The following is a 23,702-nucleotide window of genomic DNA, read 5'->3' on the forward strand; positions in this document are numbered from 1 at the left end:
TCAGATTCGTAGTACTAGGAAATGTTCCATCCAGTCATAAGGTTCTTATATTTTGGAACAGATAGAGTAATAAGTTTATAATATTATAATACTATTTTACGAGACAAATCTATGTACACCCTTGATTTTGTTTTTAAACTAAGCATTTGTAAAGTATTGATGTTTGGAATTTAAAAGCCGGACAAAGTTGTGCGGTAAAGAGAAACGACCAGGGGTCTTCCGACTAGCTCCACAAGGTGATGGGCTAGACGGCCTAGGTTTGAAGCCTCACACCTCCTAATTATTTGATATTAGGTCATTCCCTAATATTCGTGCTAAATATCTATGACCAAAGGGGGTACAAAGCATTATGATTGGGAATATTTGGGAACTGTTGTGCAGGTGTAACCGTGTATACACACTAGCAGTGCCATAGGTCCTTCCCTAATATTCGCGCTAAATGTTAAATATCTATGACCAAAGGGAGTACAAAAACATTATGAGCGTTTTTTAGTTTGTGCGCTAAATGTTATGACCAAAAGGAGTACAAAGCATTATGATTGGGAATATTTGGGAACTGCTGTGGAGGTGTAACCATGTATACACACCAGTAGTGCCATTGGTTGAATAAGATCAGGTTCAGGTCAGCTAGTTTTCCTCATCTATCTTCAAATCGATGCACCCGTCAGTGCTGTAAGACAAACAACAACAACAACAAGTAGTGTTTTCTTATCTTTATATTGTACTCATCACTTAATGTTGCGAGTCTTAGGACGTTAATACCTTTTTCCTTATCGCTTCCGCAAGAAGCACGTGTAATTCATTGTGGTCTATGTGAAGTGTTTTATATGTCTGTAGTGGCAGTCCAAACATATCAAATTCATTGGGCTCAGTTCGTTTGTGATGGTTCCCAACCTCTCTTCTCGATTTCCGCGCGCACGCTTTTCAACCTACTATTTCGGTGCGTTTTTTGCGAAATGTTTCTATATGAAAGTTGTTTAAAAAAATCATATTGTTCTATTTTTGAAAAAAAATTTAGCTAATAATTAATTAATCACACCACTTATGAACCTTTGTCGCCAACTGTTAGTCATGTTCTTCACGTGTTACCGGCTTACAGCACACATCTCTTTTGTGGTTCCCGTATTCTTCTCAAGCAAACACTGAAAACACTACTCCACTATATGTCAGTAGGTCGCACATTTACAACACATTAGTTAATTTCGTGGATGAGGTTTAGTAATTATTCTCTGGATGGATATATCTAAAAGCTATTTTTTCTCAAGTTCAACTATCACATAGCTAAAAGTTCAGTTGCCTAACTTTCTATAGAGTGCGTTCTTCAACAATGAACACTTGTTTTTTCTTTGAAGAATCTCGAGATATATTTTAAGCAGTACATGTTAGAAATATTAGGTCAATAGCATGACTATCTTTCTGAAATTGGGGATAATTCAATGGCAAACCATGAGAATAAGATGTTAGCCATTTGGTACCAATGCTATTGATAACTGCGAAGATTTGATGTAATCATGTAGACTACCATCTCCATAAAACGAAGCATGCTTATTTTGGAGAACTATGTTCATGCGTCCTTCTGCAACAGTATGGTGGAGCATGTGGCTTGGCTACGCGCAACATGATATCTATCAGTGGAGGATTGAGTGGCTGCAGCCATCTTACATGGAGGAACTAACATTGAAAGCAACACATGCGATTCATACATGAAGCCTCCCATTTTGACACTCTAATGCTTGTGCAATTTGATGATCAGATAAAATATAAATTTATATGCAAATTGATATGCTAGCTGTAATCCACATATTTCAGTAGTGCATGATCCACTTGCTATTCCACTAAGATTGCAAAAACACTGAGCAATCGGGGGATAGCAGAAGTTGAGAGCCCCTATATAATGAACAATAAGGCCACAGGGTTGCCACAATTAGAGAAGTTCTTGTTAACTCCGATTGAGACCATGGCAATATCAGAAATGTCAGCTCTTTTCTTTCTATTTAGTGCTTTGCTAAGAAGTTCTTTGGTCCACAGTCAAGGATTGCAGATAGGGTTTTATGATAATAATTGCCCTGATGCTGAGGACATAGTCAGGTCTACCGTCGAAAAGTATTACAACAATGATGCAACCATAGCCCCAGGCTTGCTCAGGCTACATTTCCATGACTGTTTTGTTCAAGTTAGTTTCCTTCATCCATATAGTGTTAATCTGGATCTCATGTTTTTATGCCTGACATTTGTTTCTACCTGTTTTGTAGGGATGTGATGCGTCAGTTTTGATTTCAGGTGCATCCTCTGAGAGGACTGCACCACAGAATTTTGGTATCAGGGGGTTTGAAGTGATAGATGATGCTAAGTCCCAGTTGGAAGCCGTATGCCCCGGGGTGGTATCCTGTGCTGATATATTGGCTCTCGCTGCACGCGATGCCGTTGATTTGGTGAGAAACTCAGCTCCTGTGCAGAATTCCTGCTGAGAACTGTCGATTACCTTTTGATTAATTCAGACCTTAATAACTGAATTTCTTGTTTTGTACTTACTGCAAGACCGGTGGGCCAAGCTGGTCAGTCCCACTGGGACGGAGAGATGGAAGAATTTCATCAGCTTCAGATGCCAAAGCCTTGCCGTCTCCTGCTGATCCTGTATCTGTTCAGAGGCAAAAATTTGCAGCTCAAGGCCTGACGGACCGTGAGCTCGTAACACTAGTTGGTAAATCTTCCTCCATTCTTGCTTAATCATGCCCGATACACACAATTATATTTATCAATCAGTGAACAATTTGTGTCTCATTTTGTCATGAGCCAAACTCAGCCCTCCGTTTGAAACAGATTATTAATCGGATGATTGCTGTGGATTATCTACTTGATTATGGTGATAAACAAAATATTTAAGAAATAAACTTAACATGTAACTTAGAATAAATAAATGGTCTAGACAGTACTCCATCCGTTTCAGATTATAAGTCATTTAACTTTGGTCAAAGTCAAACTACTTTAAGATTTGACTAAGTTTATAAGAAAAATAATAACATACTCAACACAAGATAAAAATATTATAAAAATATATTCATCTATAGATTTAATAAAACAAATTTGTTATTGTAGATATTAATATATTTGTTTGTAAATTTGGTCAAATTTAATGTAGTTTAACTTTGACCAAAGTTAAAACGACTTATAATCTAAAACGGAGGTAATACAATATAATAAACTTATTTTAAGCGAACATATTTTTAGTGGCATGGAGCCAATAATTCGATGAAGTAGGTTTATACTCCACTGCTAATGCTAACCCTGTGTGTGGTTCACTGATCTCTGTAACTGTAGGTGCTCACACCATCGGGCAGACGGACTGCATCTTTTTCCGGTACCGGCTCTACAACTTCACGGCGACGGGGAACGCGGACCCGACGATCAGCCCGTCGGCGCTGCCGCAGCTGCGGGCGCTGTGCCCGCCCGCCGGCGACGGCTCCCGGCGCGTGGCGCTGGACCTGGGCAGCCCGGGGGCGTTCGACGTGAGCTTCTTCAAGAACGTCAGGGACGGTGGCGCCGTGCTGGAGTCCGACCAGCGGCTGTGGGGCGACGCCGCGACGCAGGCCGCCGTGCAGAGCTTCGCCGGCAACGTCAGGGGGCTCTTCGGCCTCCGGTTCAGCTACGAGTTCCCCAAGGCCATGGTCAGGATGAGCAGCATCGCCGTCAAGACCGGCAGCCAGGGCGAGATCAGGAGGAAGTGCTCCAAGTTCAACTAGGTGCAGTAGCCCAGTCGACAGCGAATTTTGTGATCGATCGAGTCACCTGTCCTGAATGATATTGATATATGTACACATGCTGTTCTTCTCCCAGTACTTCTTCTGCATGCCAAAGGCGTGAAGGCTTACGTTACGTGCATGTGTTCGAGAATCCTGTAATTGATTAGTGTGCACTGATGCAGTATTTTGGCTGGGGAAGGAAGTATGATTGAGATGCAGGTTAATTTAACTGCATTTTTTTTTAAGACAATGGAATAGCATCATGTGTTTGCTTCAAGAGAAGCTACAACCACCTATTATAAACATAATTAGCTCAACATAGAGTTGTTAAAAAAGTCTAGAAACTCCAACACAAAAAAAAGAAATACATCTTAGGTTGAACTGCATGGGATTTTGTTTTTTGTACCTATGCTTTCGCTTATGCATATGTTATCCATGCTGCTTATTAGCAATTAAAAAATAATTTATGAGTAAAACTTTTATATGCATCTTCTTAACTTTTTTATAGAATAGACCACAATGAAAAAAAACACGAAATCAACTTTAAAATTTAAATTTAAATTTTTTTTATAAGCACAGGTGAAACGATGGTATGTTATTATTAAGACATGATGGAGGAGGGAACAGACGGGTTAATGGGCGAAAAGGATAGCATTTGACACAAATGACAGGTCCCTGCCAGTCAGGTTGGATAACCCAATCACTCCATCAATACTGGTGAATTGTGTTGTTGACTTGGTGGAAACATCTTAGGGTGTGTTTAGTTGAGGAAATGAAATTTTTTGAGTGTCACATCGGACGTTTGACCGGATGTTGGAAAGGGTTTTCGGACATGAATGAAAAAAACTAATTTCATAACTTGTTTGGAAACCGCGAGACGAATCTTTTGAGCCTAATTAACCCGTCATTAGCACATGTGGGTTACTGTAGCACTTATAGCTAATCATGGACTAATTAGACTCAAAAGATTCGTCTCGCGATTTCCTCCCTAACTGTGTAATTAGTTTTTTTATTTATCTATATCTAATGCTTCATGCATGTGTTCAAAGATTTGATGTGAAATTTTGGGTACTAAACGGGGCCTTAATAAAAGTTGTGAAACAGTGACATCACACAAGGGCATTTGGTCTAGTGGTATGATTCTCGCTTAGGGTGCGAGAGGTCCCGAGTTCAATTCTCGGAATGCCCCCTTAAAATCCATCTTTTTTATTTTTACCTTTTCCTATACGTCTCATTTCTTACCTTTGCCATATACTAGTACAGTTTCTTCAAGTTTTTTTTTTTTTGGTCTCGTTTTATATTTTACCTTTTCCCAATACAATTTCTTCCAATCCAAAAGGCATCTGATGCAATTTTTACCTTTTCCTATACGTCTCATTTCTTACCTTTGCCATATACTAGTACAGTTTCTTCAAGTTTTTTTTTGAGTTTTTTTTTTGGTCTCGTTTTATATTTTACCTTTTCCCAATACAATTTCTTCCAATCCAAAAGGCATCTGTTGCATCATGCATGTGTTTCGACTTGGAACCATTCGTTTTCGTGGATACGGACGCATATAATCAAATCCCATAACAATCAATCATGCCGTGCTTAACGAGGACAATGACGCTATTTATTAGAGCACCCGCAATAGTAAAGTAAGGTGCTATCTATAAAATATATATATCTCAGCAATAGACTAGATTAATAGTAAACCACTTCAATGGTATGTCTACATGGATATCTATAGCTCTCTAATCTATTGCCTCGTTTTTCTCTATAGACTATCTTTAAGTTAGTAGATAGCTTTGCTCTCTCTCTTCATTTAATCTCTTACAAGTAGAAAAATATACTGACATGGATCTTTTATAGAGAGCCTATAGATAAACATTGTAGGTGCCCTTACTCGTGGAACACGAACCACCATGAACCTGTCTTGCATTTGACAAATGCCACACTCCGCGTTGCACTCACAGTTCTACGGACACATCACGTAGTAGGCCCCACTGTCGGCTACCCCACTCCCCGTCCTCCTCCGCTACTTATAAAAAAGGAAAAAAAAAACTGCAGCCCTTCATTTTTAATTTTAATGATTTTTTTTAAAAAATATCTACATAACATAATAATTACAAAAAAAAGAGAGACACTGCTATGCATACAATCCACCTTTCCAATTCACATACGAGTGAATTTGATAAATGGTTGTAAATTAAACTGCTGCGTTGCATATGAACATGATCTTATTTGATTGATCTGTAATTGCTTGTCTGTCATACAAGAGATGGAAATCGTAACAACACTGGAACGGTTCTAATTTTGTAAAAATAATTTTATAAAATTTAGTGGCACGGTTACAAATAGACGAATTGTAACGATAGTTTTCTAAATATGCAAATTTGCAATCCGACACTTGGCAGTTGAGCTTGAAATAACGAGACATGAATACAGTGAGTACATGATCCAGTATTGATCATCCCTCCGACTCACCACCACTTGTCCAGTCAACTCTCCAGTCTCCAGTGACCTCACCTCGCCATCTCCTCAACCATGGCTCGCCGTCGCCCACCACCACCACCACCGCACCGGCACCACCACCTCGTCCTGCTCGCCCTCGCCGCCTTCTCCTGCCTCGCCTCCGCGACGGCGACGACTTCTTCCCAGCAGCCTCAGCCAGCCGACGTACTCCTGCCCGCTCGCGCCGCGGATCTCGCCGCCGGCGCGGCGCGGACGTGCTGGTACACGGTGCAGATCAAGACGAGCTGCGCGTCTCCGCGGCGCACGTCGGACGCTGTCAGCCTCGCGTTCGGGGATGCCTACCGCAACGAGGTCTACGCGGCGCGGCTGGCCGGCTCCTCCTCGCCGCCCCCGTCGGCGGCGGCGGCTGCGGCGGCGTTCGAGCGGTGCGCCACCGACACGTTCCGCGTGGGGGGTCCCTGCGGCTACGGCGTCTGCTACCTCTACCTCCGCCGCTCCGGCCGCGACGGCTGGACGCCGCAGTGGGTCAGGGTCTACGAGCCCACCTCCGACACCCCCTCCACCTTCTACTATGGCGACCCCCTCCCCGACGCCGTCTGGTACGGCTTCAACCGCTGCCCCCGCCTCGCCGCCGCCGCCGCCGCCGCGGCGCAGTGATGGTTTGCGACGTCGCCGGCGAGATGACGAGCACGTGATTTACGGATGGGTTAATGGTTGCGTGATGTGTTACTATGCATGTGTGATTCGATTTGTGTGTATTGTAAATTGTAATAATGCAGAGATTGATCTTTTGAGTAATCAATAAGAACAGATCAGATTCTGATCTGATCTGTATGTTTGTTACAAGTTACAATTTTGGTTTCAATACCTTTTGAATTCACTGTGTTATTAAGCATGGTTTCACTTTCATTTCGGTAAGGACTGCTGCTAAATCACAGCGAATTTTCGCTCATCTTTCGATCAGCATTGAGATTCTTGCTTTAGTGAGCTCGTCGCGTTCCTCCGTAATCAGGTCACCGGAGATGAGGAAGAATGATGACGACAATGGCTGGATCAGCACCGAGATTAATGATTGGTACCCTTGTCGCGTTCTGAACTCCTCCCGGTTTAGGTGGATGAGTCTCCACTGCAGTACTGTCCTCTGACGTGGGTCACTGATGTGGGGTTTACATGTCAACCACTCAAAGTTAGACCGTTGGATGTGGGTCTCACATATCAGTCGCTCAAAGTCAGAGGGTAGTGCTGCACAGAACTTGTTTCCGATTCAGATGACAATGCTAGAAAATCCCTCATCCTGGGTACAGGACTGGAGAAAATCCCTCATCCCTCAAAAAAGAAGTGAGCTTTTAGCTCATACCAAAAAAAGCACTGTAAATCTTTTGGAAAGGTCTAGAAATGGCAAGTACATACAAAAATGGAGAAGATTTCATTCTTTTAAATGCTCAAATGCCAGTAAGATTGATGAGGTTGGAAAGTATAAATGCCAGCAAGATTAGTGCATGCTGAGAATGGAGAGTAAATGCCAGGAAGATAGGTGTTTGCTGAGTAAATAAGCTTTCTGGACTTGAGCAAAATACAGGCATCAAACATAGCAATACATCAGAGGGATCTTCACTGATTTCCTAAGATGCAGATTTGATATGTTGGCAGAATCATAGCAGTTAATGACACGGGTAATCCATAGTTGTTCTATAGGTGCCGGGTGTGTGTCTAGTGACCTTTGGATCGGCATTGAGATTCGTGCTGTAGCGAGCTCGCCGTGCTCCTACCTAGCGAATTATGGTTCAGGTCACCAGAGACGAGGAGGAAGATGATGACAATGGGCCAGATCAGCATCAAGATTCATGCTTGGTAAGCTCTTCGCACTCGCACTCCTCCCTAGCAAATTATGGTTCAAAGTCACCGGAGACGAGGAAGAAGATGGCGACAATACCGGAATGAGGAAGCCTTATAATGGAAGGGGATATCCCGGGTACAGGACTAGAGAAAATCCCTCTTATTCCCCAAAAAATAAGTGAGCTTTTAGCTCATTCAAATAGCACTGTGAATCTTTTGGAAATGTCTAGGAATGGCAGGTACGTTGCATACAAAAATGGTGAAATGATTTCGTTTTTGTAAATGCTCAAATCACAGGAGCGTATAAATGCCAGCAAGATTACTGTAATGCTGAGGTTGGAGCGTATAAATGCTAGCAAGATAAGTATGATGATATTGGAGCGTACAATGCTTTCTGGACTTGAGCAAAATAATGTCATCATACTTATAGCAACTACATTAAAGGGATTTTCACTGCTTTACTAAGATGCAGATTTGATATGTTGGCAGAATCATAGCAATTAATGACACTGGTAATCCAGTTGTTCCACAGGTGCTGGTCGTGTGTTTATATATGAACTAGAAGAACACTTTGTCTTATCATATCCTAACCCAGTGTTGAGTTCATCCAAAGCTTGTCTTCAGTAGAGTCAGGACTCAGGGTGTTGTTAATCAGATTAGCACCGTAAATCATGGTATATCTCATTCTATCTACTACTGTTTGTCAGTTTTATGTTATCTGAAGATTTGCTATTTTCTTTTCAAAGGTTATCTGAAGATTTGTTACTGACATTCTTACGAACTATGTTTTCTTACCTGACAAAACTTTGGAATTGCAGAGGATTTGGGTTGAAGCAAAATATACCTTTGTGTTGTTGCTCGTGTTGACCCGTTCGTCTGAAGCACAGAAACGGCCGTTATACAACGTCTTGGATTTCAATGCCACTGGAGATGGAAAAACAGATGATACAAAGGTAACAACATAAGCATAAACACCAAGATTCTGAACTTCAGAGATGGTTGCTTTGGCTAAATAACAGTGCTTCTTGGATTTGTTACCTTTTCATGCATCTTCTCTGCTGAGAAGGCGTTCCTGGCGGCATGGGAAGAGACCTGCAACAATGAAGGCTGGCCGATCTTGATCATCCCTGGAGGAAGGACATTCTTGTTGAAAAAAATTAAATTCAACGGTTCCTGCAAGTCACCAATAAAGATACAGGTAACCTACATATTTGGTGACTCTGAACTGGTCTGAGATATCATACCACATAAGAAGCTTCTTTTTAAGCCGGCACAAGAAGCTAATGTAGCATGAATTCTGAATTGACATTCTGCAGATGGATGGTAACATTGTGGCACCAAACTACATTTGGACATCAGAAGCAGATAATCTTATAACCTTCTACAGTGTCAATAACTTGACATTAGATGGAAATGGTCAGATTGATGGCAAAGGTGCCATCTGGTGGACTTGTTATACTGAAAAGGTAGACTTCAGAAAATAGCAGTAGCTTCTTCATGTATTCCCTGTAAGCAATCTGATGTATTTTTGTTTTGACAGAAATGTGTCTATCGGCCTGTTGTAAGTACACACAACACTTCCTTCAGTCAGTCTGAAACTAGTTATGTAGATACTGTTCTGTATGGGTTACTCATGCATGTATCTATGTGTATCAGATCCTGGCCTTTGCTGCGTGTAACAATCTATCGGTGACGAATATACATCTGACGAACAGCGCAGACAAACACATGACTGTGTACAGGTGCAGCCAGGTACATGTGCACAATGTCACCATAGTTGCACCAGGCGACAGCCCCAATACAGACGGCATAACCATGGCAATTTCTGACCATGTGTACATCTCAAATTGCTCTATCCAAAGTGGTAAAAAATATCCTTTCATAGAGATCACTGTGTATCATTTGCATATCATCAACACAAATCACTGAAATGAATTGATGATAGCCTCAAATGTGTGTGAGTGCTGACATTGGACAAATGCAGGAGACGACTGCGTGTCGATGCTATCATACACCACTGATGTTAACATCACTGGCATCACATGTGGGCCTGGCCACGGCATCAGGTACAATTTACAAATGCATAGCCATGAATATGCATGCTTGTGCTGGCTAAGTACTTGTCAACTTCTTTTTAGCAACACATTGTACTAACTTGTAACCATATCTAGCGTGGGAAGCCTTGGACGATTCGAAACAGCACTGGTGGAACGAATTACAGTATCCAACTGTAACTTTATTGGAACAACGAATGGTGTGAGGATCAAATCATGGCAGGTAAGAACTAAGCAACATCTATGCATCTTGCTCATATAAGTCCCATGCATGCATTTTTACTGATGGTTGCATACATATCACCATGTGCATATGCTCTCTTTAAATAATAAATAGGAAATAGTAATTACCCCTAATATGTGAAGTTATTGGATGAAGGGTGGAATGGGTCAAGCAATGGGGTTCATTTTTGAAAACATCAACATGACTGCAGTCCAAAGTCCCATTATCATCGACCAGTTCTACTGTCCCCAAGGAAACTGTCCATTAAAGGTGAAATATACTAAACACACGTCATGTTGATTATCCACTCAGTAAATTCATACTCTAGAAAACAGGATGAAATATGCCTAAATCTTGATGTTCTTGTAGGATGGTGGTGTGGCCATAAGTGACGCAAGATTTATCAATATCCATGGGACATCCTCCGAGCAAGAGGCCATCAAGATATTGTGCAGTCAAAGTGTGCATTGCCAAGGCATCTACCTCAGTAATATTAACCTCTCATGGGAAAATCATACCGCCCTAGCAAACGCCACTATTTTAAATGCAAATGGAACTGTTGAGGGACCAGTGGTACCAAAAGTAGTTTTTTCATAAACCTTGGCAGCTAATGCTCCACGCTGTTACCATCTTTAGACATACTGCTATGTACAGTTCTTCCTTGGATGATTGCCTTGTAAACCAAACTAAGTTTGATTACAAACTCCTACTATGTGATGTATTAACAAAGTATCGATGGGTTGCGATTGGCATTTCACAATATCTCACATGACTCTGACTCCGAGCGACCAAACACTGCGTACCGGTTGTCTGCAACATTGTCGTACGCGAAGTCCCTCAGGAACCTAACAATGTGACACAATGAGTAGGCTTTAATTGCATCAGGTTACATGAACAAAGCATCTAGCTACTCAAATAAAAAACTAACAGCATCAGCTAGAATAATGATATTGTAAAATGGGTTAATAAATAGCACTTGACAAGCCATGTTGCGTGCAAGTTGAGGTGAGCGAGAGAGATAGTATACTTACAGAGGGACAAAGTTGAGGAAGGTGGCTAGCTGAGGAAAAGGCAGGTTGAGATACCCCATTATCCTCAGCACTGCTTCAGACTTGATGTAGGACCTGCACATCAAAAAATATTACTCCCTCCATATTTTTTTGTTTGACGTTGGTTAGCTCAAAATTGAACTAACCAACGTCATATATTTATGCAAGGAGGTAGTACTAAATTTGGATTGTTACTAATTTTGATGTAGCACTTGAATTATTACTAATTTTGATCGATAACCGCTGATTTAAGTGATATAAGTGTTGGAGAGTGTGGTAGCTGCTTACCTGTCCTTCTCGACAAGAACCACACTCGAGATGTCATCAGGGGCTCTCCCTGACCTCTGAAGGAGCTTCCTCCCGGATTCGCTCTGCAACGGGATATACCTGATGCTTCTGTTCATCGGAAATTAATCAACAGTGCGCATTAGCATTTCACTCTGTTGCAAAATTGCTCCTGATCATTTGCACAATTTCACAAGTCACAAACAAGGCCCAACCTGTTGGGGTCATGCTCCCGGACGAACCGGACGCCGCCGTTGCAGAGGTTGCACACACCTGCATCACACACACACACGCACACAGAGATCAGTACATGCTGCATCCATGAACCCATCTTGCTTGCAAATCAAATGGTTGCAAATTTTCTAATTGCAAAATTGCTTGAGCCTTGAGATGTAAGCGAGCAAGGGAGGGAGGAGGGAAGGAGGACTTGAGTGAGCACCGTCGAAGAGCATGATGGGCCTGGTGTCGGAGTTCTGGAAGAACTCGGCGTCCGTGGCGGCCTTCACGGACGGCCCACCACCGGTCGCCGCCGCAACCTGCAAGCTCGGCCGTCGCCGTCGCCCTCCCACGGCGGTTCGCAGCTGCTGCTGCTGCTGCGGCGGGCCGCGCCGGCGGTGGAGCGGCGGCGCGGAGAGCGGGCGGTAGCAGCAGGCGCTGGTCGTTGCCATCCTCGTCGCCTTCGCCTCAGCTCGGCTCTTCTCCTCGATCGAGTGATGCAGCCTGTAGCAGCTGGTGGTGTGATGCCCAGTTTAGTTTACCTTTCGCGAGTTCAGACTTCAGAGTTCAGTCTCGTCAGACACCTGGTGCACCTCGTGCTACGTGGCACATCCAAGCAACTGATAAAATAAAATTGACCAGGAAAAAAATCAAAAGATTTTAACAAATCCTGACATCAACTGCTCTTGTTATCTTCAAAAAATGTGTAGGACAGTATTACAAAATACACAAATTTTCACCAGAGCATCATCCGACTATATCACCCTCAAGGTTGTAAGGAAGCAGGCACAATCAGGAAGCAAATCAAAGCCAAAGAAACAAGTAGAGAAGCTTTCTCTATTGACAAACAGATTATCATCAGTCACCGACAGCAACTGCATGTGTTTAATATTTAATACTAGTTCTCTTCCGAAATTTGTACTAGTACACAAAATTTCACCAAAGCAGCTGATAAATTGAGCAGGATAAATCCTGACAACAACTGCATGTATTAATATTTGATATAATACTTCTTTTCTTGCAAAAAATTTTAGCACAGCACAAATATTCACCACAGGAGCAAACTTGATAGCATCACAAATGTTTCTGGGGGCAACAATGTTTGTAGCTGTATCCAAACCATAGCATCATCAGACAATCACCAAAATGAAGCAGACACATTCAGTAAGAAAATCAGAGCCAAAGAAACAAATGGAGAAGCAGTCTCAACTCAATTGCAAACAGATTATCATCAGTCACTGAGTTTACACACACTGCCATAAAAGAAAAACACGACTTAAACAAGAAGGCATGCCATCTCTAAAGCACGCAGTATTAAACAACAGGAACAAAGCACACAACAAAGGTCATCGCTCCTAATCCTTATCAGGCCTGCTCCTCAGCTTCCGCAGCTTCCCTCTCTTCCGCTGCAGCAGCCATCAGCTCATCAAATTTCTCGCTCTTTTCTAACACTATCTCAATCTGTAGGAAACAAAGCTCTCAATCAGTTCAGATTTAGAAAAAGAAAGAAAGAAAGCTCGTGTTAAGAACAGGCTTTTTTTTAACAAGAGGGAAATAAGTGGCTTTGGCAACTAAAGCCTGACCTTAGCCTTTTGGAGCGGGCGAACTCTTGATTCATCATTTATTTCCACCGTAGATGTTCTAATCTCTACACAAGCGAAGGTGAAAATGGAAAATTCAGGGTACAGAACAATGAATATTGTGGATGACTGCATGCCCACAACAGTAATGTTAAAACAGATAATGAGACAAAACAAGCAGTACAATCCTGCAAGGAAAGAATTTCTTACTCTTTTCAACAGCAAACCCGTTATTCTTAAGAATCTCTGCAACAGTTACAACTGTTGCAATGGCTGCAAATAAATCAAACAACATGGTTAGTACAGCCTTAAACAGTAGAGATAAAACCACATCTTATGAAGAAAGGAAATATCGAACTACACCAACCAACCAAATGGGCTGACAGTCAGCACTCATCTAAGTGTTAAACATTTATAAATAGCTTCTTTTTTTTTAAGAACAGTAAATAGTTTTACTGGACCAAAAGAAAAGGTAATGCAGAGTGCTGAAAGGGTGTCATGACTCATTTTATGAGTGGTTATGTACATATCAATGCGAGTACGAAACAAAGATCAACCGTTTAAGTCTTCAAGACAAACTATACACTGTTTCGCAAAATTGCATATCCCATAACACAATACTAAGATTACCTTGCACACAAATACTAAACATAAAAATGCTCCACCTTTATAAAATTAGACTGGGAATCCAGAAGTTAATCATGAAACAGCAGAGCAGTTGCACACGCAAACAGTAACTTCTTGCATCGTTCACATTCTCCCACAACCTAATAACTTCTAGGTCGAATCGACTCAACAAGAGTCACTCCTATTACCCTAAAACCCCCCGAATTAACGCCAAATCGAGACCAGGGATGAAAAGGGAGAAGAGAGCGAGACGCACCCATCCCGAGCGCGGAGAGCTCGACATCGCCGTGCTGCTGCATGTACCTCTGCAAAACGAAACCAATCCAATCAGTCAACAAACACCGCTGCTGCTCCCGGCTAGGGCACGGAGAGGAGGCGAGGCGGGTAGTCTCACAACCTTGGCGAGGTTGACATAGAAGAAGAGTGGCTTCTTGGTGTTGGACACCTGGATGCGGTTGCTGCTGCTCCCGGCCGCCCTCCTCTGCGCCCCCTCACCACCACCACCCGCCGCCGCCGCCGCCGCCGCGGGCTCCCCCTCCACGGCCAGGTTCCTCACCCCCTCGGTGATCTCCTCCACCGCCATCGCTCAAGCTACGCCGCTAGTCGGTGGTGGTGGTGGTGGTGGTGGTAGCTCGCTCTCCGCAGATCGGTGGTGGTGGTGGGTTGTGCGGCTTGGCCTCCTCTTCTTCGCTTGTGGGGTGGTGGGGGTGGCGTACGGGCAGGGGAGACAGGAGGAGGAGGAGGAGGAGGGGGACAATGGCTGGCTGCGCGAGACTGGAGGGCTCCGGCCCGTGCGCTTCGTAACCCTACTGGAATTGGGCCTTTTTTGGGCCGTGTATGGGCTGGGCAGTGGTGACAAGGAATAAGTCCACTAAGGCTGTGTTTGGAACTTCCGGTTCCCATCCCCGCTCTCCCGTTTTCCGCGCGCACGCTTTTCAAACTGCTAAACGATATATTTTTTGCAAAAAGTTTCTAAACGAAAGTTTTTTAAAAAAATCAAATTAATTCATTTTTTTAAAAATAGCTAATACTTAATTAATCACGCGCTAATGGTCTGATCCGTTTTCCGTGCGGGTAGATGGGTTCCCAACCCACGAGTAACGAACACAGCCTAGACTCCCTTAATTAGTGACCGAAGCTAATTCGTATCCTGAACCTCAATGCCGGATAAATGGATCACACAATATTTTTTTGGGTTCGTTGAAACCATGCCACCCTATATTTACAAAATTTGAGATATGCCACCTGTATCTCAATGACATGTAGGACCCACATGAGACAATGACATGTGGGTTAGGGTGGCATATCACAAATTTTGCAAAATTTGTGTGGCATGGTTCAAATTCTCCCTATTTTTTTGTGTGAATGATTAAATGAATCCCACATATTTTTTAAATTCCAATGCCACATAAGCGTCAAGTCAACACCACATGGGACGAAGTCTAGGTCAACACCACCACGTAGCGCCACGAAAGTGAAACCACACTCTAAAAGCGCTGAAGGAGTCAAATCGCACCACTTTCCGTGGTTGGGAGGTCGAGGTATCCGGTATTGCGGTTCAGGGATATGAATATGATTGAAGCTATAGTTGAGGGAGGCAAAGTGAACTTATCCTGGTGACAATGATCGGCCAATGTAGAGATACGTAGCTTTTTGCGGTTAGAGGCCCACCCAATGTCAGCTAGTTAGGTTCGCGTGATTGCTGGACCGTAGGGTGTGATTCTGGGCCGACCCATAAACTCGGTTATAATTATAAGCCAATTAAATGGGTAAACCACTGATCGAGCCACCTATAAGTGAGTTCGTGTGCGGGCTCATTTATACACCCTCAGTACCTGGACATTTGGAGACATTGTCATTTGTCAAGCACTCAACTCAAGCCACCTCATGGCAAGTACTTCCTCCGGATTAATAATACTTGTCGTTTTAGATATAGGTACGATCTCTAAAAAAAATAACTTTGACCATTATTTTTCATTATAATATGTATAAAAGTGTTAACAAATATATGATCTTATTAAAGTACTTTTTAAGACTAATTTATGCATGTAGTCACCATATTTGAAAGACAAATATTTTAAAAATAATTCATAATCAAAGATTCTAAAGTTTAACCTCACCCTTGTCCAAACACAACAAGTATTATCAGCCTAGAGAGAGAGTACCATCTAGTAGCATCTCCAACGTGAGGTTAAATCGATGTGCGCTAAAAGAAAATCAACCTTAAACGGAGAGTCTATCTTAGTTGATTATAAAACTATACTAGATGATGCCCTAGATGATGCCCTGCGTTTTGTTACGGGATATATGTTAGATATTGGAGAAATGATAAAATAATTTGAATTAAAAATACTATGAAAATGATTTGAGAATGATGATATTTAGCATGTATATGTTTAGTTTTAGAATAAAATAAATTGTAGATATAATTACTATATACTTGCATGTTAAGCTTTGTGTGTTTAATGGGTTGATGTGGCATGCTTGCATATAGTTTTTAGGAGTGCTAATAATACTTTATCTGTCTCAAAATATAAAAATCTAAGATCGAATGTGACGTTTCCTAATAATACAAATCTGAACAGGCAGCCTATCGATAAGCGTTCAATGATAATTGCATTGACCTCTTCTAACAACAATTTGAGCACATTGTTCTAGACGATGAAGATTCCAATTTTTTTTGGTTAATAAAGAAAATAGAATCAGTGTATTAGGAAGCACTTATTTTTCTACCTAGGCCTTATTTATATCTAAAATTTTTTGGTAAAAAACGTCACGTTAAATGTTTGGATATATGCGTGGAGCATTAAATGTGGATGAAAAAAACCAATTGTACAGTTTGCATATAAATTGCGAGACGAATCTTTTGAGCCTAATTACACCATGATTTGACAATGTGATGCTATATTAAACATTTGCTAATGACGGATTAATTAGGCTTAATAAATTCGTCTCGCAGTTTATAGGCGGAATCAGTAATTTGTTTTGCTATTAATCTACGTTTAATACTTTAAATGTGCGTCCGTATACTTCAAAAACTTTACACCTAAATAACTAAACACACCGCGAAGAAGGGTGCCACCAATATTTACATAATTTACTTTTTTTTTACTTATATAATTTACTACTCCTGTCTATTACAGTGGCCTCGAATTCTTAGGTATGGTAGCCCGTGAATGATTAGCATGCGCCCACAGGAAGCAAAACCTGAAAGGGTCGCTCTTCATGCTAAAAAATCCGGCGGTTTCCGAGGATTTTTGGCCATTCCTGCGTGCGCCGTTGTATCGGCGCTAATAATATGATCGCCTCCTACTTGCCGGTGAAACTAACTGTCACTCTGTCAGTGCCTGCAGGAGCCAATTAATATAATTAACCAAGGGTTTAATCCGTATTAGTATAAACAGAACGCGTTACAATGCAACTCTGAATATTAATCGTGTATCACACCTCAACAAGCACAGGGTGTGTGCTGTGCATGCATTTGTATATACTCCCTCCGTTTCAAAATATTTGTCACCGTTGATTTTTTAGCTCATGTTTGACCATTGTCTTATTTCAAAAAAAAATTGTGAAATATGTAAAACTATATGTGTACATGAAAGTATATTTAACAATGAATCAAACGATATGAAAAGAATAATAATTACTTAAATTTTTTTAATAAAACAAATGGTCAAACACGTGCTAAAAAGTCAACGGTGTCAAATATTTTAAAACGGAGGGAGTACATTAATTCAACGTAGCTGTAGTACTAATTATACTTGTCTGCGGATTTATGGCGCTACGACTGCTACTATTATATAACCGATGTCTCTCAACTTGGTCTCAGAAAACATTTCCAAGTGGTGAGGAGTACAATCTAATTGCGGCGGCTATTACCATTATTTTACTATTCTGTTTAGAGAATTTGAGACTCTGCAGAGAATCAGCTGGTGAAAAACCAGCTAGCTAGTATATGAATATGAAATTTTAGACTTTTTAGTTTTGTCTTCTAGTTTATGTCATAGATTCTACAACTTTAGATTCTTAGAATCTTGATAAAAATCTAAAGTGTTTTATAAAGATACATGTTATTAAACAAGTTATAGTTGCTAATTAAAATTAAGCTCTTTCAGTATACATGGTCTCTGCAAGACTACAACTCTAGCTACCAGGCTAGCAGATCGACATATAGCTTATGTTATCAACATGGAACTTTTCTATACACGGCTGCATGCATGGTCGATCGATCTGATTGTTAACGCGTTAACTGAAGCTATTACAGAGATTAGAGAGGTTGTTTAATTTTTTTAGAAAAATCTCTGCATTTTCATGGGACGTGGGTGACACTTGTAATATATTTTCTGGGATAGATCTAGTATGAGGGATGAAATTAAGGACAAGAAGTGGTTGGCATAGCCGCCGGTGACTTCGATCCACAGATCGATCGACTGAATAAGTGAATGATTAATCGATTTCACATGCATGGCAATATATATAATTAAGCTAAGGCGTGCACGAAGTTGTGTGAAGGTCACTAATGATGAAGTCAAATATCCGGATTGCCAGGAGTCTTGATTTGAAGGACCATGTGCGAGATGCCACTCTAAGTAACACGTACTCTCCTGGCAACCAATAATCAAACCATCCATGCACATTCCAAAGGACAATATAAAATTCATTTCGATTTTCTCTTTAAAGATGTTAGAATCAATTTTTATAAGTAAATGATTAAGAAAAAACATAGCTTGATTAAGAAAAATACTTAGAATACCACCTTAGAAAAAAAGATTATTCTTATCTATAGTTAGCGAGAATCTGCATAACCACTATTCTTTTCCAACGGTTTACAGAGTTGCATGCAGTTTTTTTTCTTTCTCAAGCTAAAATTAGAATATCTGAAATTAGTGGTTGATCATTATATCAATTGAATTTCGCATATACATTATCCCTAGCGACCGACATCAAACCAAACCAGAAAATAACGTCGTCTGAGTCTTAGAGAATAATTGAGTTATAAATCAGCCATTCATCCATATCTTATCTCCATTCTAGCTATCAAAGTGAAAGATAATGTCAAATAACATGGTTTAATTAGTTTGTACGCAAGAGAAATTACGTACATGATCGACTGGCCACTGAGACACTATAGTTACTATATAAGATGGACAGTCAAAGTTGGATACGGAAACCCAGGGTTTGTCTTTTTTTGGGTGGAGGGAGTACACATCTAAGATATAATTCCAACAGCTTAATAAACTGTGATTGCATTTGTGAAACATTCATTCGTACGTACGTACGTATCCATAGGAGATAGTATATAGCTAGGTGTATCGATCTAGCTACAGGCTATAGTTGACGTGTATTAGCATGGATCACGTACTCTACTTATACATACATGTCCAGCTTGCATGGATCATATGGACTACAGACAATGCCCAGTTGCATATAATATAGCGAGATTGTGACTTTGTGATCGGTTGGCGTTGACAAGAATTGACAACATATATATATATATATATATATATATATATATATATATATATATATATATATATATATATATATATATATATATATATATATATATATATATATATATGTATATGTATGTATATACATACATATACATATATATGTATATACATACAAGCTGGACATGTATGTATAAGTAGAGTACGTGATCCATGCTAATACACGTCAACTATAGCCTGTAGCTAGATCGATACACCTAGCTATATACTATCTCCTATGGATACGTACGTACGTACGAATGAATGTTGTATATATATTGAACGAAATTGACAGCATATATAAATAGATCTATTAGTAGTCTAGACTCCACGCAAAGCCAACTTGTAGTGTAACTGTTTTCTTCCTTTCACGAAATATGGATAGGATCGAGATGAGGCACTAATCGAGGGCCTCTCACAGGTAGCCCCACAAAGAGGACATTCTAATCATAATTTGAATAGCAGCGCGCATCGATAGTAATTAAAGATACGAGAATTACAAAATTAATATCATCATATATAAGAATAATATGTAAAATCTAGAGCCATGTATCAATGATTGTACACAATAGTATCTTTTTTTTAACTTTATGGTTTTTAATTACGATGGTACTAAATAAATTGGTCTAACCTTTGTGATACTGTTATTAATTAACTGTCCATCTGCTGAGCTGCGCGTCATCAGCACCGATTCAGCTATATCATAATGCAAAACAATTCAGGTCATGCCCACCCGAGTGCATGCATGCATCTCACAACTAGAAAAACCGGTTTTTCCAGGCGGAGGAGTCATCCGCCGCTATCCCATCGCTTGTGAAAATAGGTGATTTTCGCAGGCGGGTCCGCCACCCGTCTGTGAAAATAAAGCGAGAGAAAAAAAATCCGACGCTCGCCGACGCCGGCTTCCCATTCTCATCTCATTTCCCCATCCAATCCCCAATCCAATCCAATAGTTCACAAATTCACAAAAGCATCATAGTAGCATCACAATTAAATTCACAAATCAAATCAAACGCATCACAATAACTTTCAAAATCATATTAAAAATCAAAACAAACGCGCCTCCTCCACCCTCGCCATCACCAGTGATAGCTGCTGCCGCGACCGCCCTCCGCGCCGCGCCGGATCTGGGAGGGAGGGGAGACGCCGCCAAGATCTCGATCAATTAGCTATAGTTCTTCCATCCAGGAAAAGAACTGTACATATATACTCTTGTTTGACACTGTACTTTGCATTGTGTACTATGGTATTGTCTCAACTCCGTCGTGTTGATCTGGGTGCTGATCACGGTACCTGTCGTGGCCATCGCTGGGCAGGCTCTATATTGTCGAGAAGCATATATAGGCGAACTCGGTGATATAAACTGATAAGGCTAAATATAAAGTTTACTTGTAATATATACTTTTATATAAACTATGTATCATCTTAAATGATACAAGTAAACATTATCGTTAACATGATAATTAAGCACGTAAAATTATGAAGTAAATTGAACAACAAGAACAAAACAAAGTTCTACTCTAAACTTTGGACTAAATAGATGCAAATAAAAAGATGAGAAGATCTTAAGACCTCATCCTAAACCCTAGCGACAATGAGGTAAGGTGTGGTCGCATGAGAGTTGGCAACGGCGGCAATGGCCTAGGTCTCCTAGCCGGTCGCACAACGGCATAGGCCGTTGAGCCAGCCCTGCTAATTGTGCATCAGAACAATTTGCACGTAGCCACTATAGAACATGTGCGTGGCCGACCTACATACTACGATGGAAGTCGAAAGGTTCGTCTACAAGCCAACTGTATGTCGTGAGCGATCCATTTGAAGTTTGGCACATGATTCTTTTAATTAAGTAAACTATTGGTTGGTAGCGATGGGGTATCGGCTGGTACCGACGGATATCAACTGGGTATCCCATGTTACCGATGGATATCAACATGGTTCCAACGAGGCATTGTCTAATACCAATAAAAAGTACTTAGTAGTACTCCCTTGATTCTCGGTCCTAAAATATTAACTTTTATTAAGAGAGTAAATTTCAGAAAACTGTAACTTTAGTGACAAAAATATCAGTTTGCTACAACAATAGCATGTGAAACTATCACAAAACTGCAACTTTTACGTTATATGCTGCTACAGTTGTCACCTATATGTACTGTAGCAGCATATAACGTAAAAATTACAATTTTGTGGTAATTTGACACGCTATTATTGTAGTAAAATGAAAAATGTCGCTAATGTTGCAGCAAACTCATATTTTTTTTACTAAAGTTGCAGTTTTCTGAAATTTACTCTTATTAAAATATAGTAATTTCTCCATCTAATTCTCATCTTAACAGCTCAACTAATTACAATCATCTTTTTTAATGAATTTTTTTATCCACGTCTTTTCTCATACAACCATATATATATTCTATTTAATTTCACCTAACTCCTTAATTACTGTGCAAAACTATTTTTAAAATCCCTCTCACAAAGACGGGGGGTGGGGGGGGGGTGGGGTAGTTGCTACTCACCTGTCTTGCTGATCCCTCTCAAATACCTCAGTTCGATCTTCTCTGTCGGTGCTTGAATGACGTGTAAAGATGTGATTTTAAGTACTTCCTCCGTCAAAAAAACTTAACTAAAAAAGATAGTATAACGAATTTTTAGTATACCAAATTTGAACAAAGGGGAGTTCAGCGGAAGTATTGACTTGATTACTACGTGCATTGGCACTTCGACGAGACATAATTGATGAGCTGACTATACGTGCAGCTGCATGCATGAACATGTAGGAGGGGAGTCCTCCCTTCGTCCCATAATATTAATTTAGTACTAATTGTGACATATTTTAATAATATGAATTTGAATATATCGGGTGTATTTAGTTCATGCCAAAAATGAAAATTTGGTTGAAATTGGAACGATGTGACGGAAAAGTTGGAAGTTTATGTGTGTAGGAAAGTTTTAATGTGATGAAAAAGCTAGAAGTTTGAAGAAAAATTTTAGAACTAAACTCGTTCCTATTTAAATTCGTTATGTTAGAATATGTCACATCTAATATTTAATTTATTTTTTATGAGACGGAGAGAGTACGTTACTAGCGCTAGTGACTCCGCTCCACGAGGGAAACGTGCCCTAGCTAGCTGCCATGATGTACTAGCAGGTACAGTACGTTGTAGGAGTACTAGTGTACCACAGATTCAGTCATAGGTAGAGGAACGTACTAGAACGAGTTGAACTGATCCTGATCGAGGCACCCACTCGGCCCCTCACGTGGACATGCACTACTCTGCTTATTTAAGCACTCCCTGCGGGATATTTAACACTGTTATTAACTTTAAAAATATTTAACCATACATCTTATTTTTGAAAATAATATGAATATATAAAAATATAAATTACAACAAAATAAAATTACGTAATTTTCTGAATAAGACGAATGATTGAATTTCACTCTGTTTGTTATTTCGGGTGCGTCCGAATCGGCTTCATCTCTAAGAAGATTTTTAGCGAGACGTAAAATGAGATAAGCTATTAGCACGTAGTTAATTGTTTATTAATTACTATAAACTTGAAATTTGAGTTTATTTTTTAAAATTTATATAAAATGTATTAAAATACCGTTTAGTAATTTGGAAAACGTACTTATGGTTTAATGAAGTAGTTTTTTTTAACTTACGAAGGAGTAGTTTAGCTGAGTTGTAGAATCAAATGCAGCTGAGTCCATTTTATATTTAAAATATTGTAGATGTAACCTAAGTTAATTTCTTAAAGTTTGACTAAATCTATTAAAAAACAGCAATATTTTACACACAAAATAAATATACTATACAAATAGATTCAATGATGGATTTAATAAAACTAATTTGTTATTGCTAATGCTTTTTTTACAAACTTATCAATTTTAAAGAAATTGTCAGTTTTAATTATCTACAGTTAAATAGAGAACACGTTCATAATAAGTACTAACAAGCACAACGTACGGCACAAGCATGAAGAAATTGCAAAGCGCTCGGTATTTTTTGAGCATTTAACAAGATTTAAACTTGAACACTGATATAGATGTACGTACTCCACTCCCACGTTTATCACCAGCTGGCTCGTATATAGTATAGGGTTTGTTCATGTGTGGCGGTGGGATCGAGATTATCAAACTTGAGTTATTAA

The 23,702-nt window shown here is 40.2% G+C and overlaps 5 protein-coding genes, 1 non-coding gene and 1 pseudogene across 6 annotated transcripts; 4 read left to right on the forward strand and 3 right to left on the reverse strand.

Moving 5' to 3' along the window:
* The first annotated feature begins 1,879 nt into the window (after positions 1 to 1,879).
* On the forward strand, positions 1,880 to 3,990 carry LOC127760163 (peroxidase 25). Its single transcript, XM_052284383.1, has 4 exons — positions 1,880 to 2,173; positions 2,253 to 2,432; positions 2,539 to 2,701; positions 3,319 to 3,990. The coding sequence occupies exons 1-4, from the start codon at positions 1,895 to 1,897 to the stop codon at positions 3,738 to 3,740; spliced, it is 1,044 nt and encodes a 347-aa protein (XP_052140343.1). The 5' UTR covers positions 1,880 to 1,894; the 3' UTR covers positions 3,741 to 3,990.
* On the reverse strand, positions 3,783 to 9,575 carry LOC127760166 (uncharacterized; annotated as a pseudogene).
* On the forward strand, positions 4,858 to 4,929 carry TRNAP-AGG (transfer RNA proline (anticodon AGG)). The gene has a single exon. It is a non-coding gene; the product is annotated as a tRNA-Pro (tRNA).
* On the forward strand, positions 6,190 to 7,112 carry LOC127760164 (embryo-specific protein ATS3A-like). Its single transcript, XM_052284384.1, has one exon. The coding sequence runs from the start codon at positions 6,267 to 6,269 to the stop codon at positions 6,849 to 6,851; it is 585 nt and encodes a 194-aa protein (XP_052140344.1). The 5' UTR covers positions 6,190 to 6,266; the 3' UTR covers positions 6,852 to 7,112.
* Positions 9,576 to 9,758: 183 nt separating the features above from the next.
* On the forward strand, positions 9,759 to 10,184 carry LOC127760167 (exopolygalacturonase-like). Its single transcript, XM_052284386.1, has 2 exons — positions 9,759 to 9,894; positions 10,015 to 10,184. The coding sequence occupies exons 1-2, from the start codon at positions 9,759 to 9,761 to the stop codon at positions 10,182 to 10,184; spliced, it is 306 nt and encodes a 101-aa protein (XP_052140346.1).
* An 819-nt stretch (positions 10,185 to 11,003) lies between these two features.
* Positions 11,004 to 12,373, reverse strand: LOC127760165 (DCC family protein At1g52590, chloroplastic). The gene is made up of 5 exons (XM_052284385.1): positions 12,081 to 12,373; positions 11,857 to 11,914; positions 11,645 to 11,752; positions 11,339 to 11,431; positions 11,004 to 11,152 (listed from the first exon to the last, which is right to left on the reverse strand). The coding sequence occupies exons 1-5, from the start codon at positions 12,307 to 12,309 to the stop codon at positions 11,062 to 11,064; spliced, it is 579 nt and encodes a 192-aa protein (XP_052140345.1). The 5' UTR covers positions 12,310 to 12,373; the 3' UTR covers positions 11,004 to 11,061.
* A 676-nt stretch (positions 12,374 to 13,049) lies between these two features.
* LOC127765053 (uncharacterized protein At2g34160-like) lies at positions 13,050 to 14,826 on the reverse strand. The gene is made up of 5 exons (XM_052289855.1): positions 14,462 to 14,826; positions 14,321 to 14,369; positions 13,648 to 13,710; positions 13,441 to 13,505; positions 13,050 to 13,318 (listed from the first exon to the last, which is right to left on the reverse strand). The coding sequence occupies exons 1-5, from the start codon at positions 14,645 to 14,647 to the stop codon at positions 13,223 to 13,225; spliced, it is 459 nt and encodes a 152-aa protein (XP_052145815.1). The 5' UTR covers positions 14,648 to 14,826; the 3' UTR covers positions 13,050 to 13,222.
* Positions 14,827 to 23,702: the final 8,876 nt, after the last annotated feature.

Source organism: Oryza glaberrima, chromosome 1 (assembly GCF_000147395.1).
Source record: "Oryza glaberrima chromosome 1, OglaRS2, whole genome shotgun sequence".
Classification (NCBI taxonomy): domain Eukaryota; kingdom Viridiplantae; phylum Streptophyta; class Magnoliopsida; order Poales; family Poaceae; genus Oryza; species Oryza glaberrima.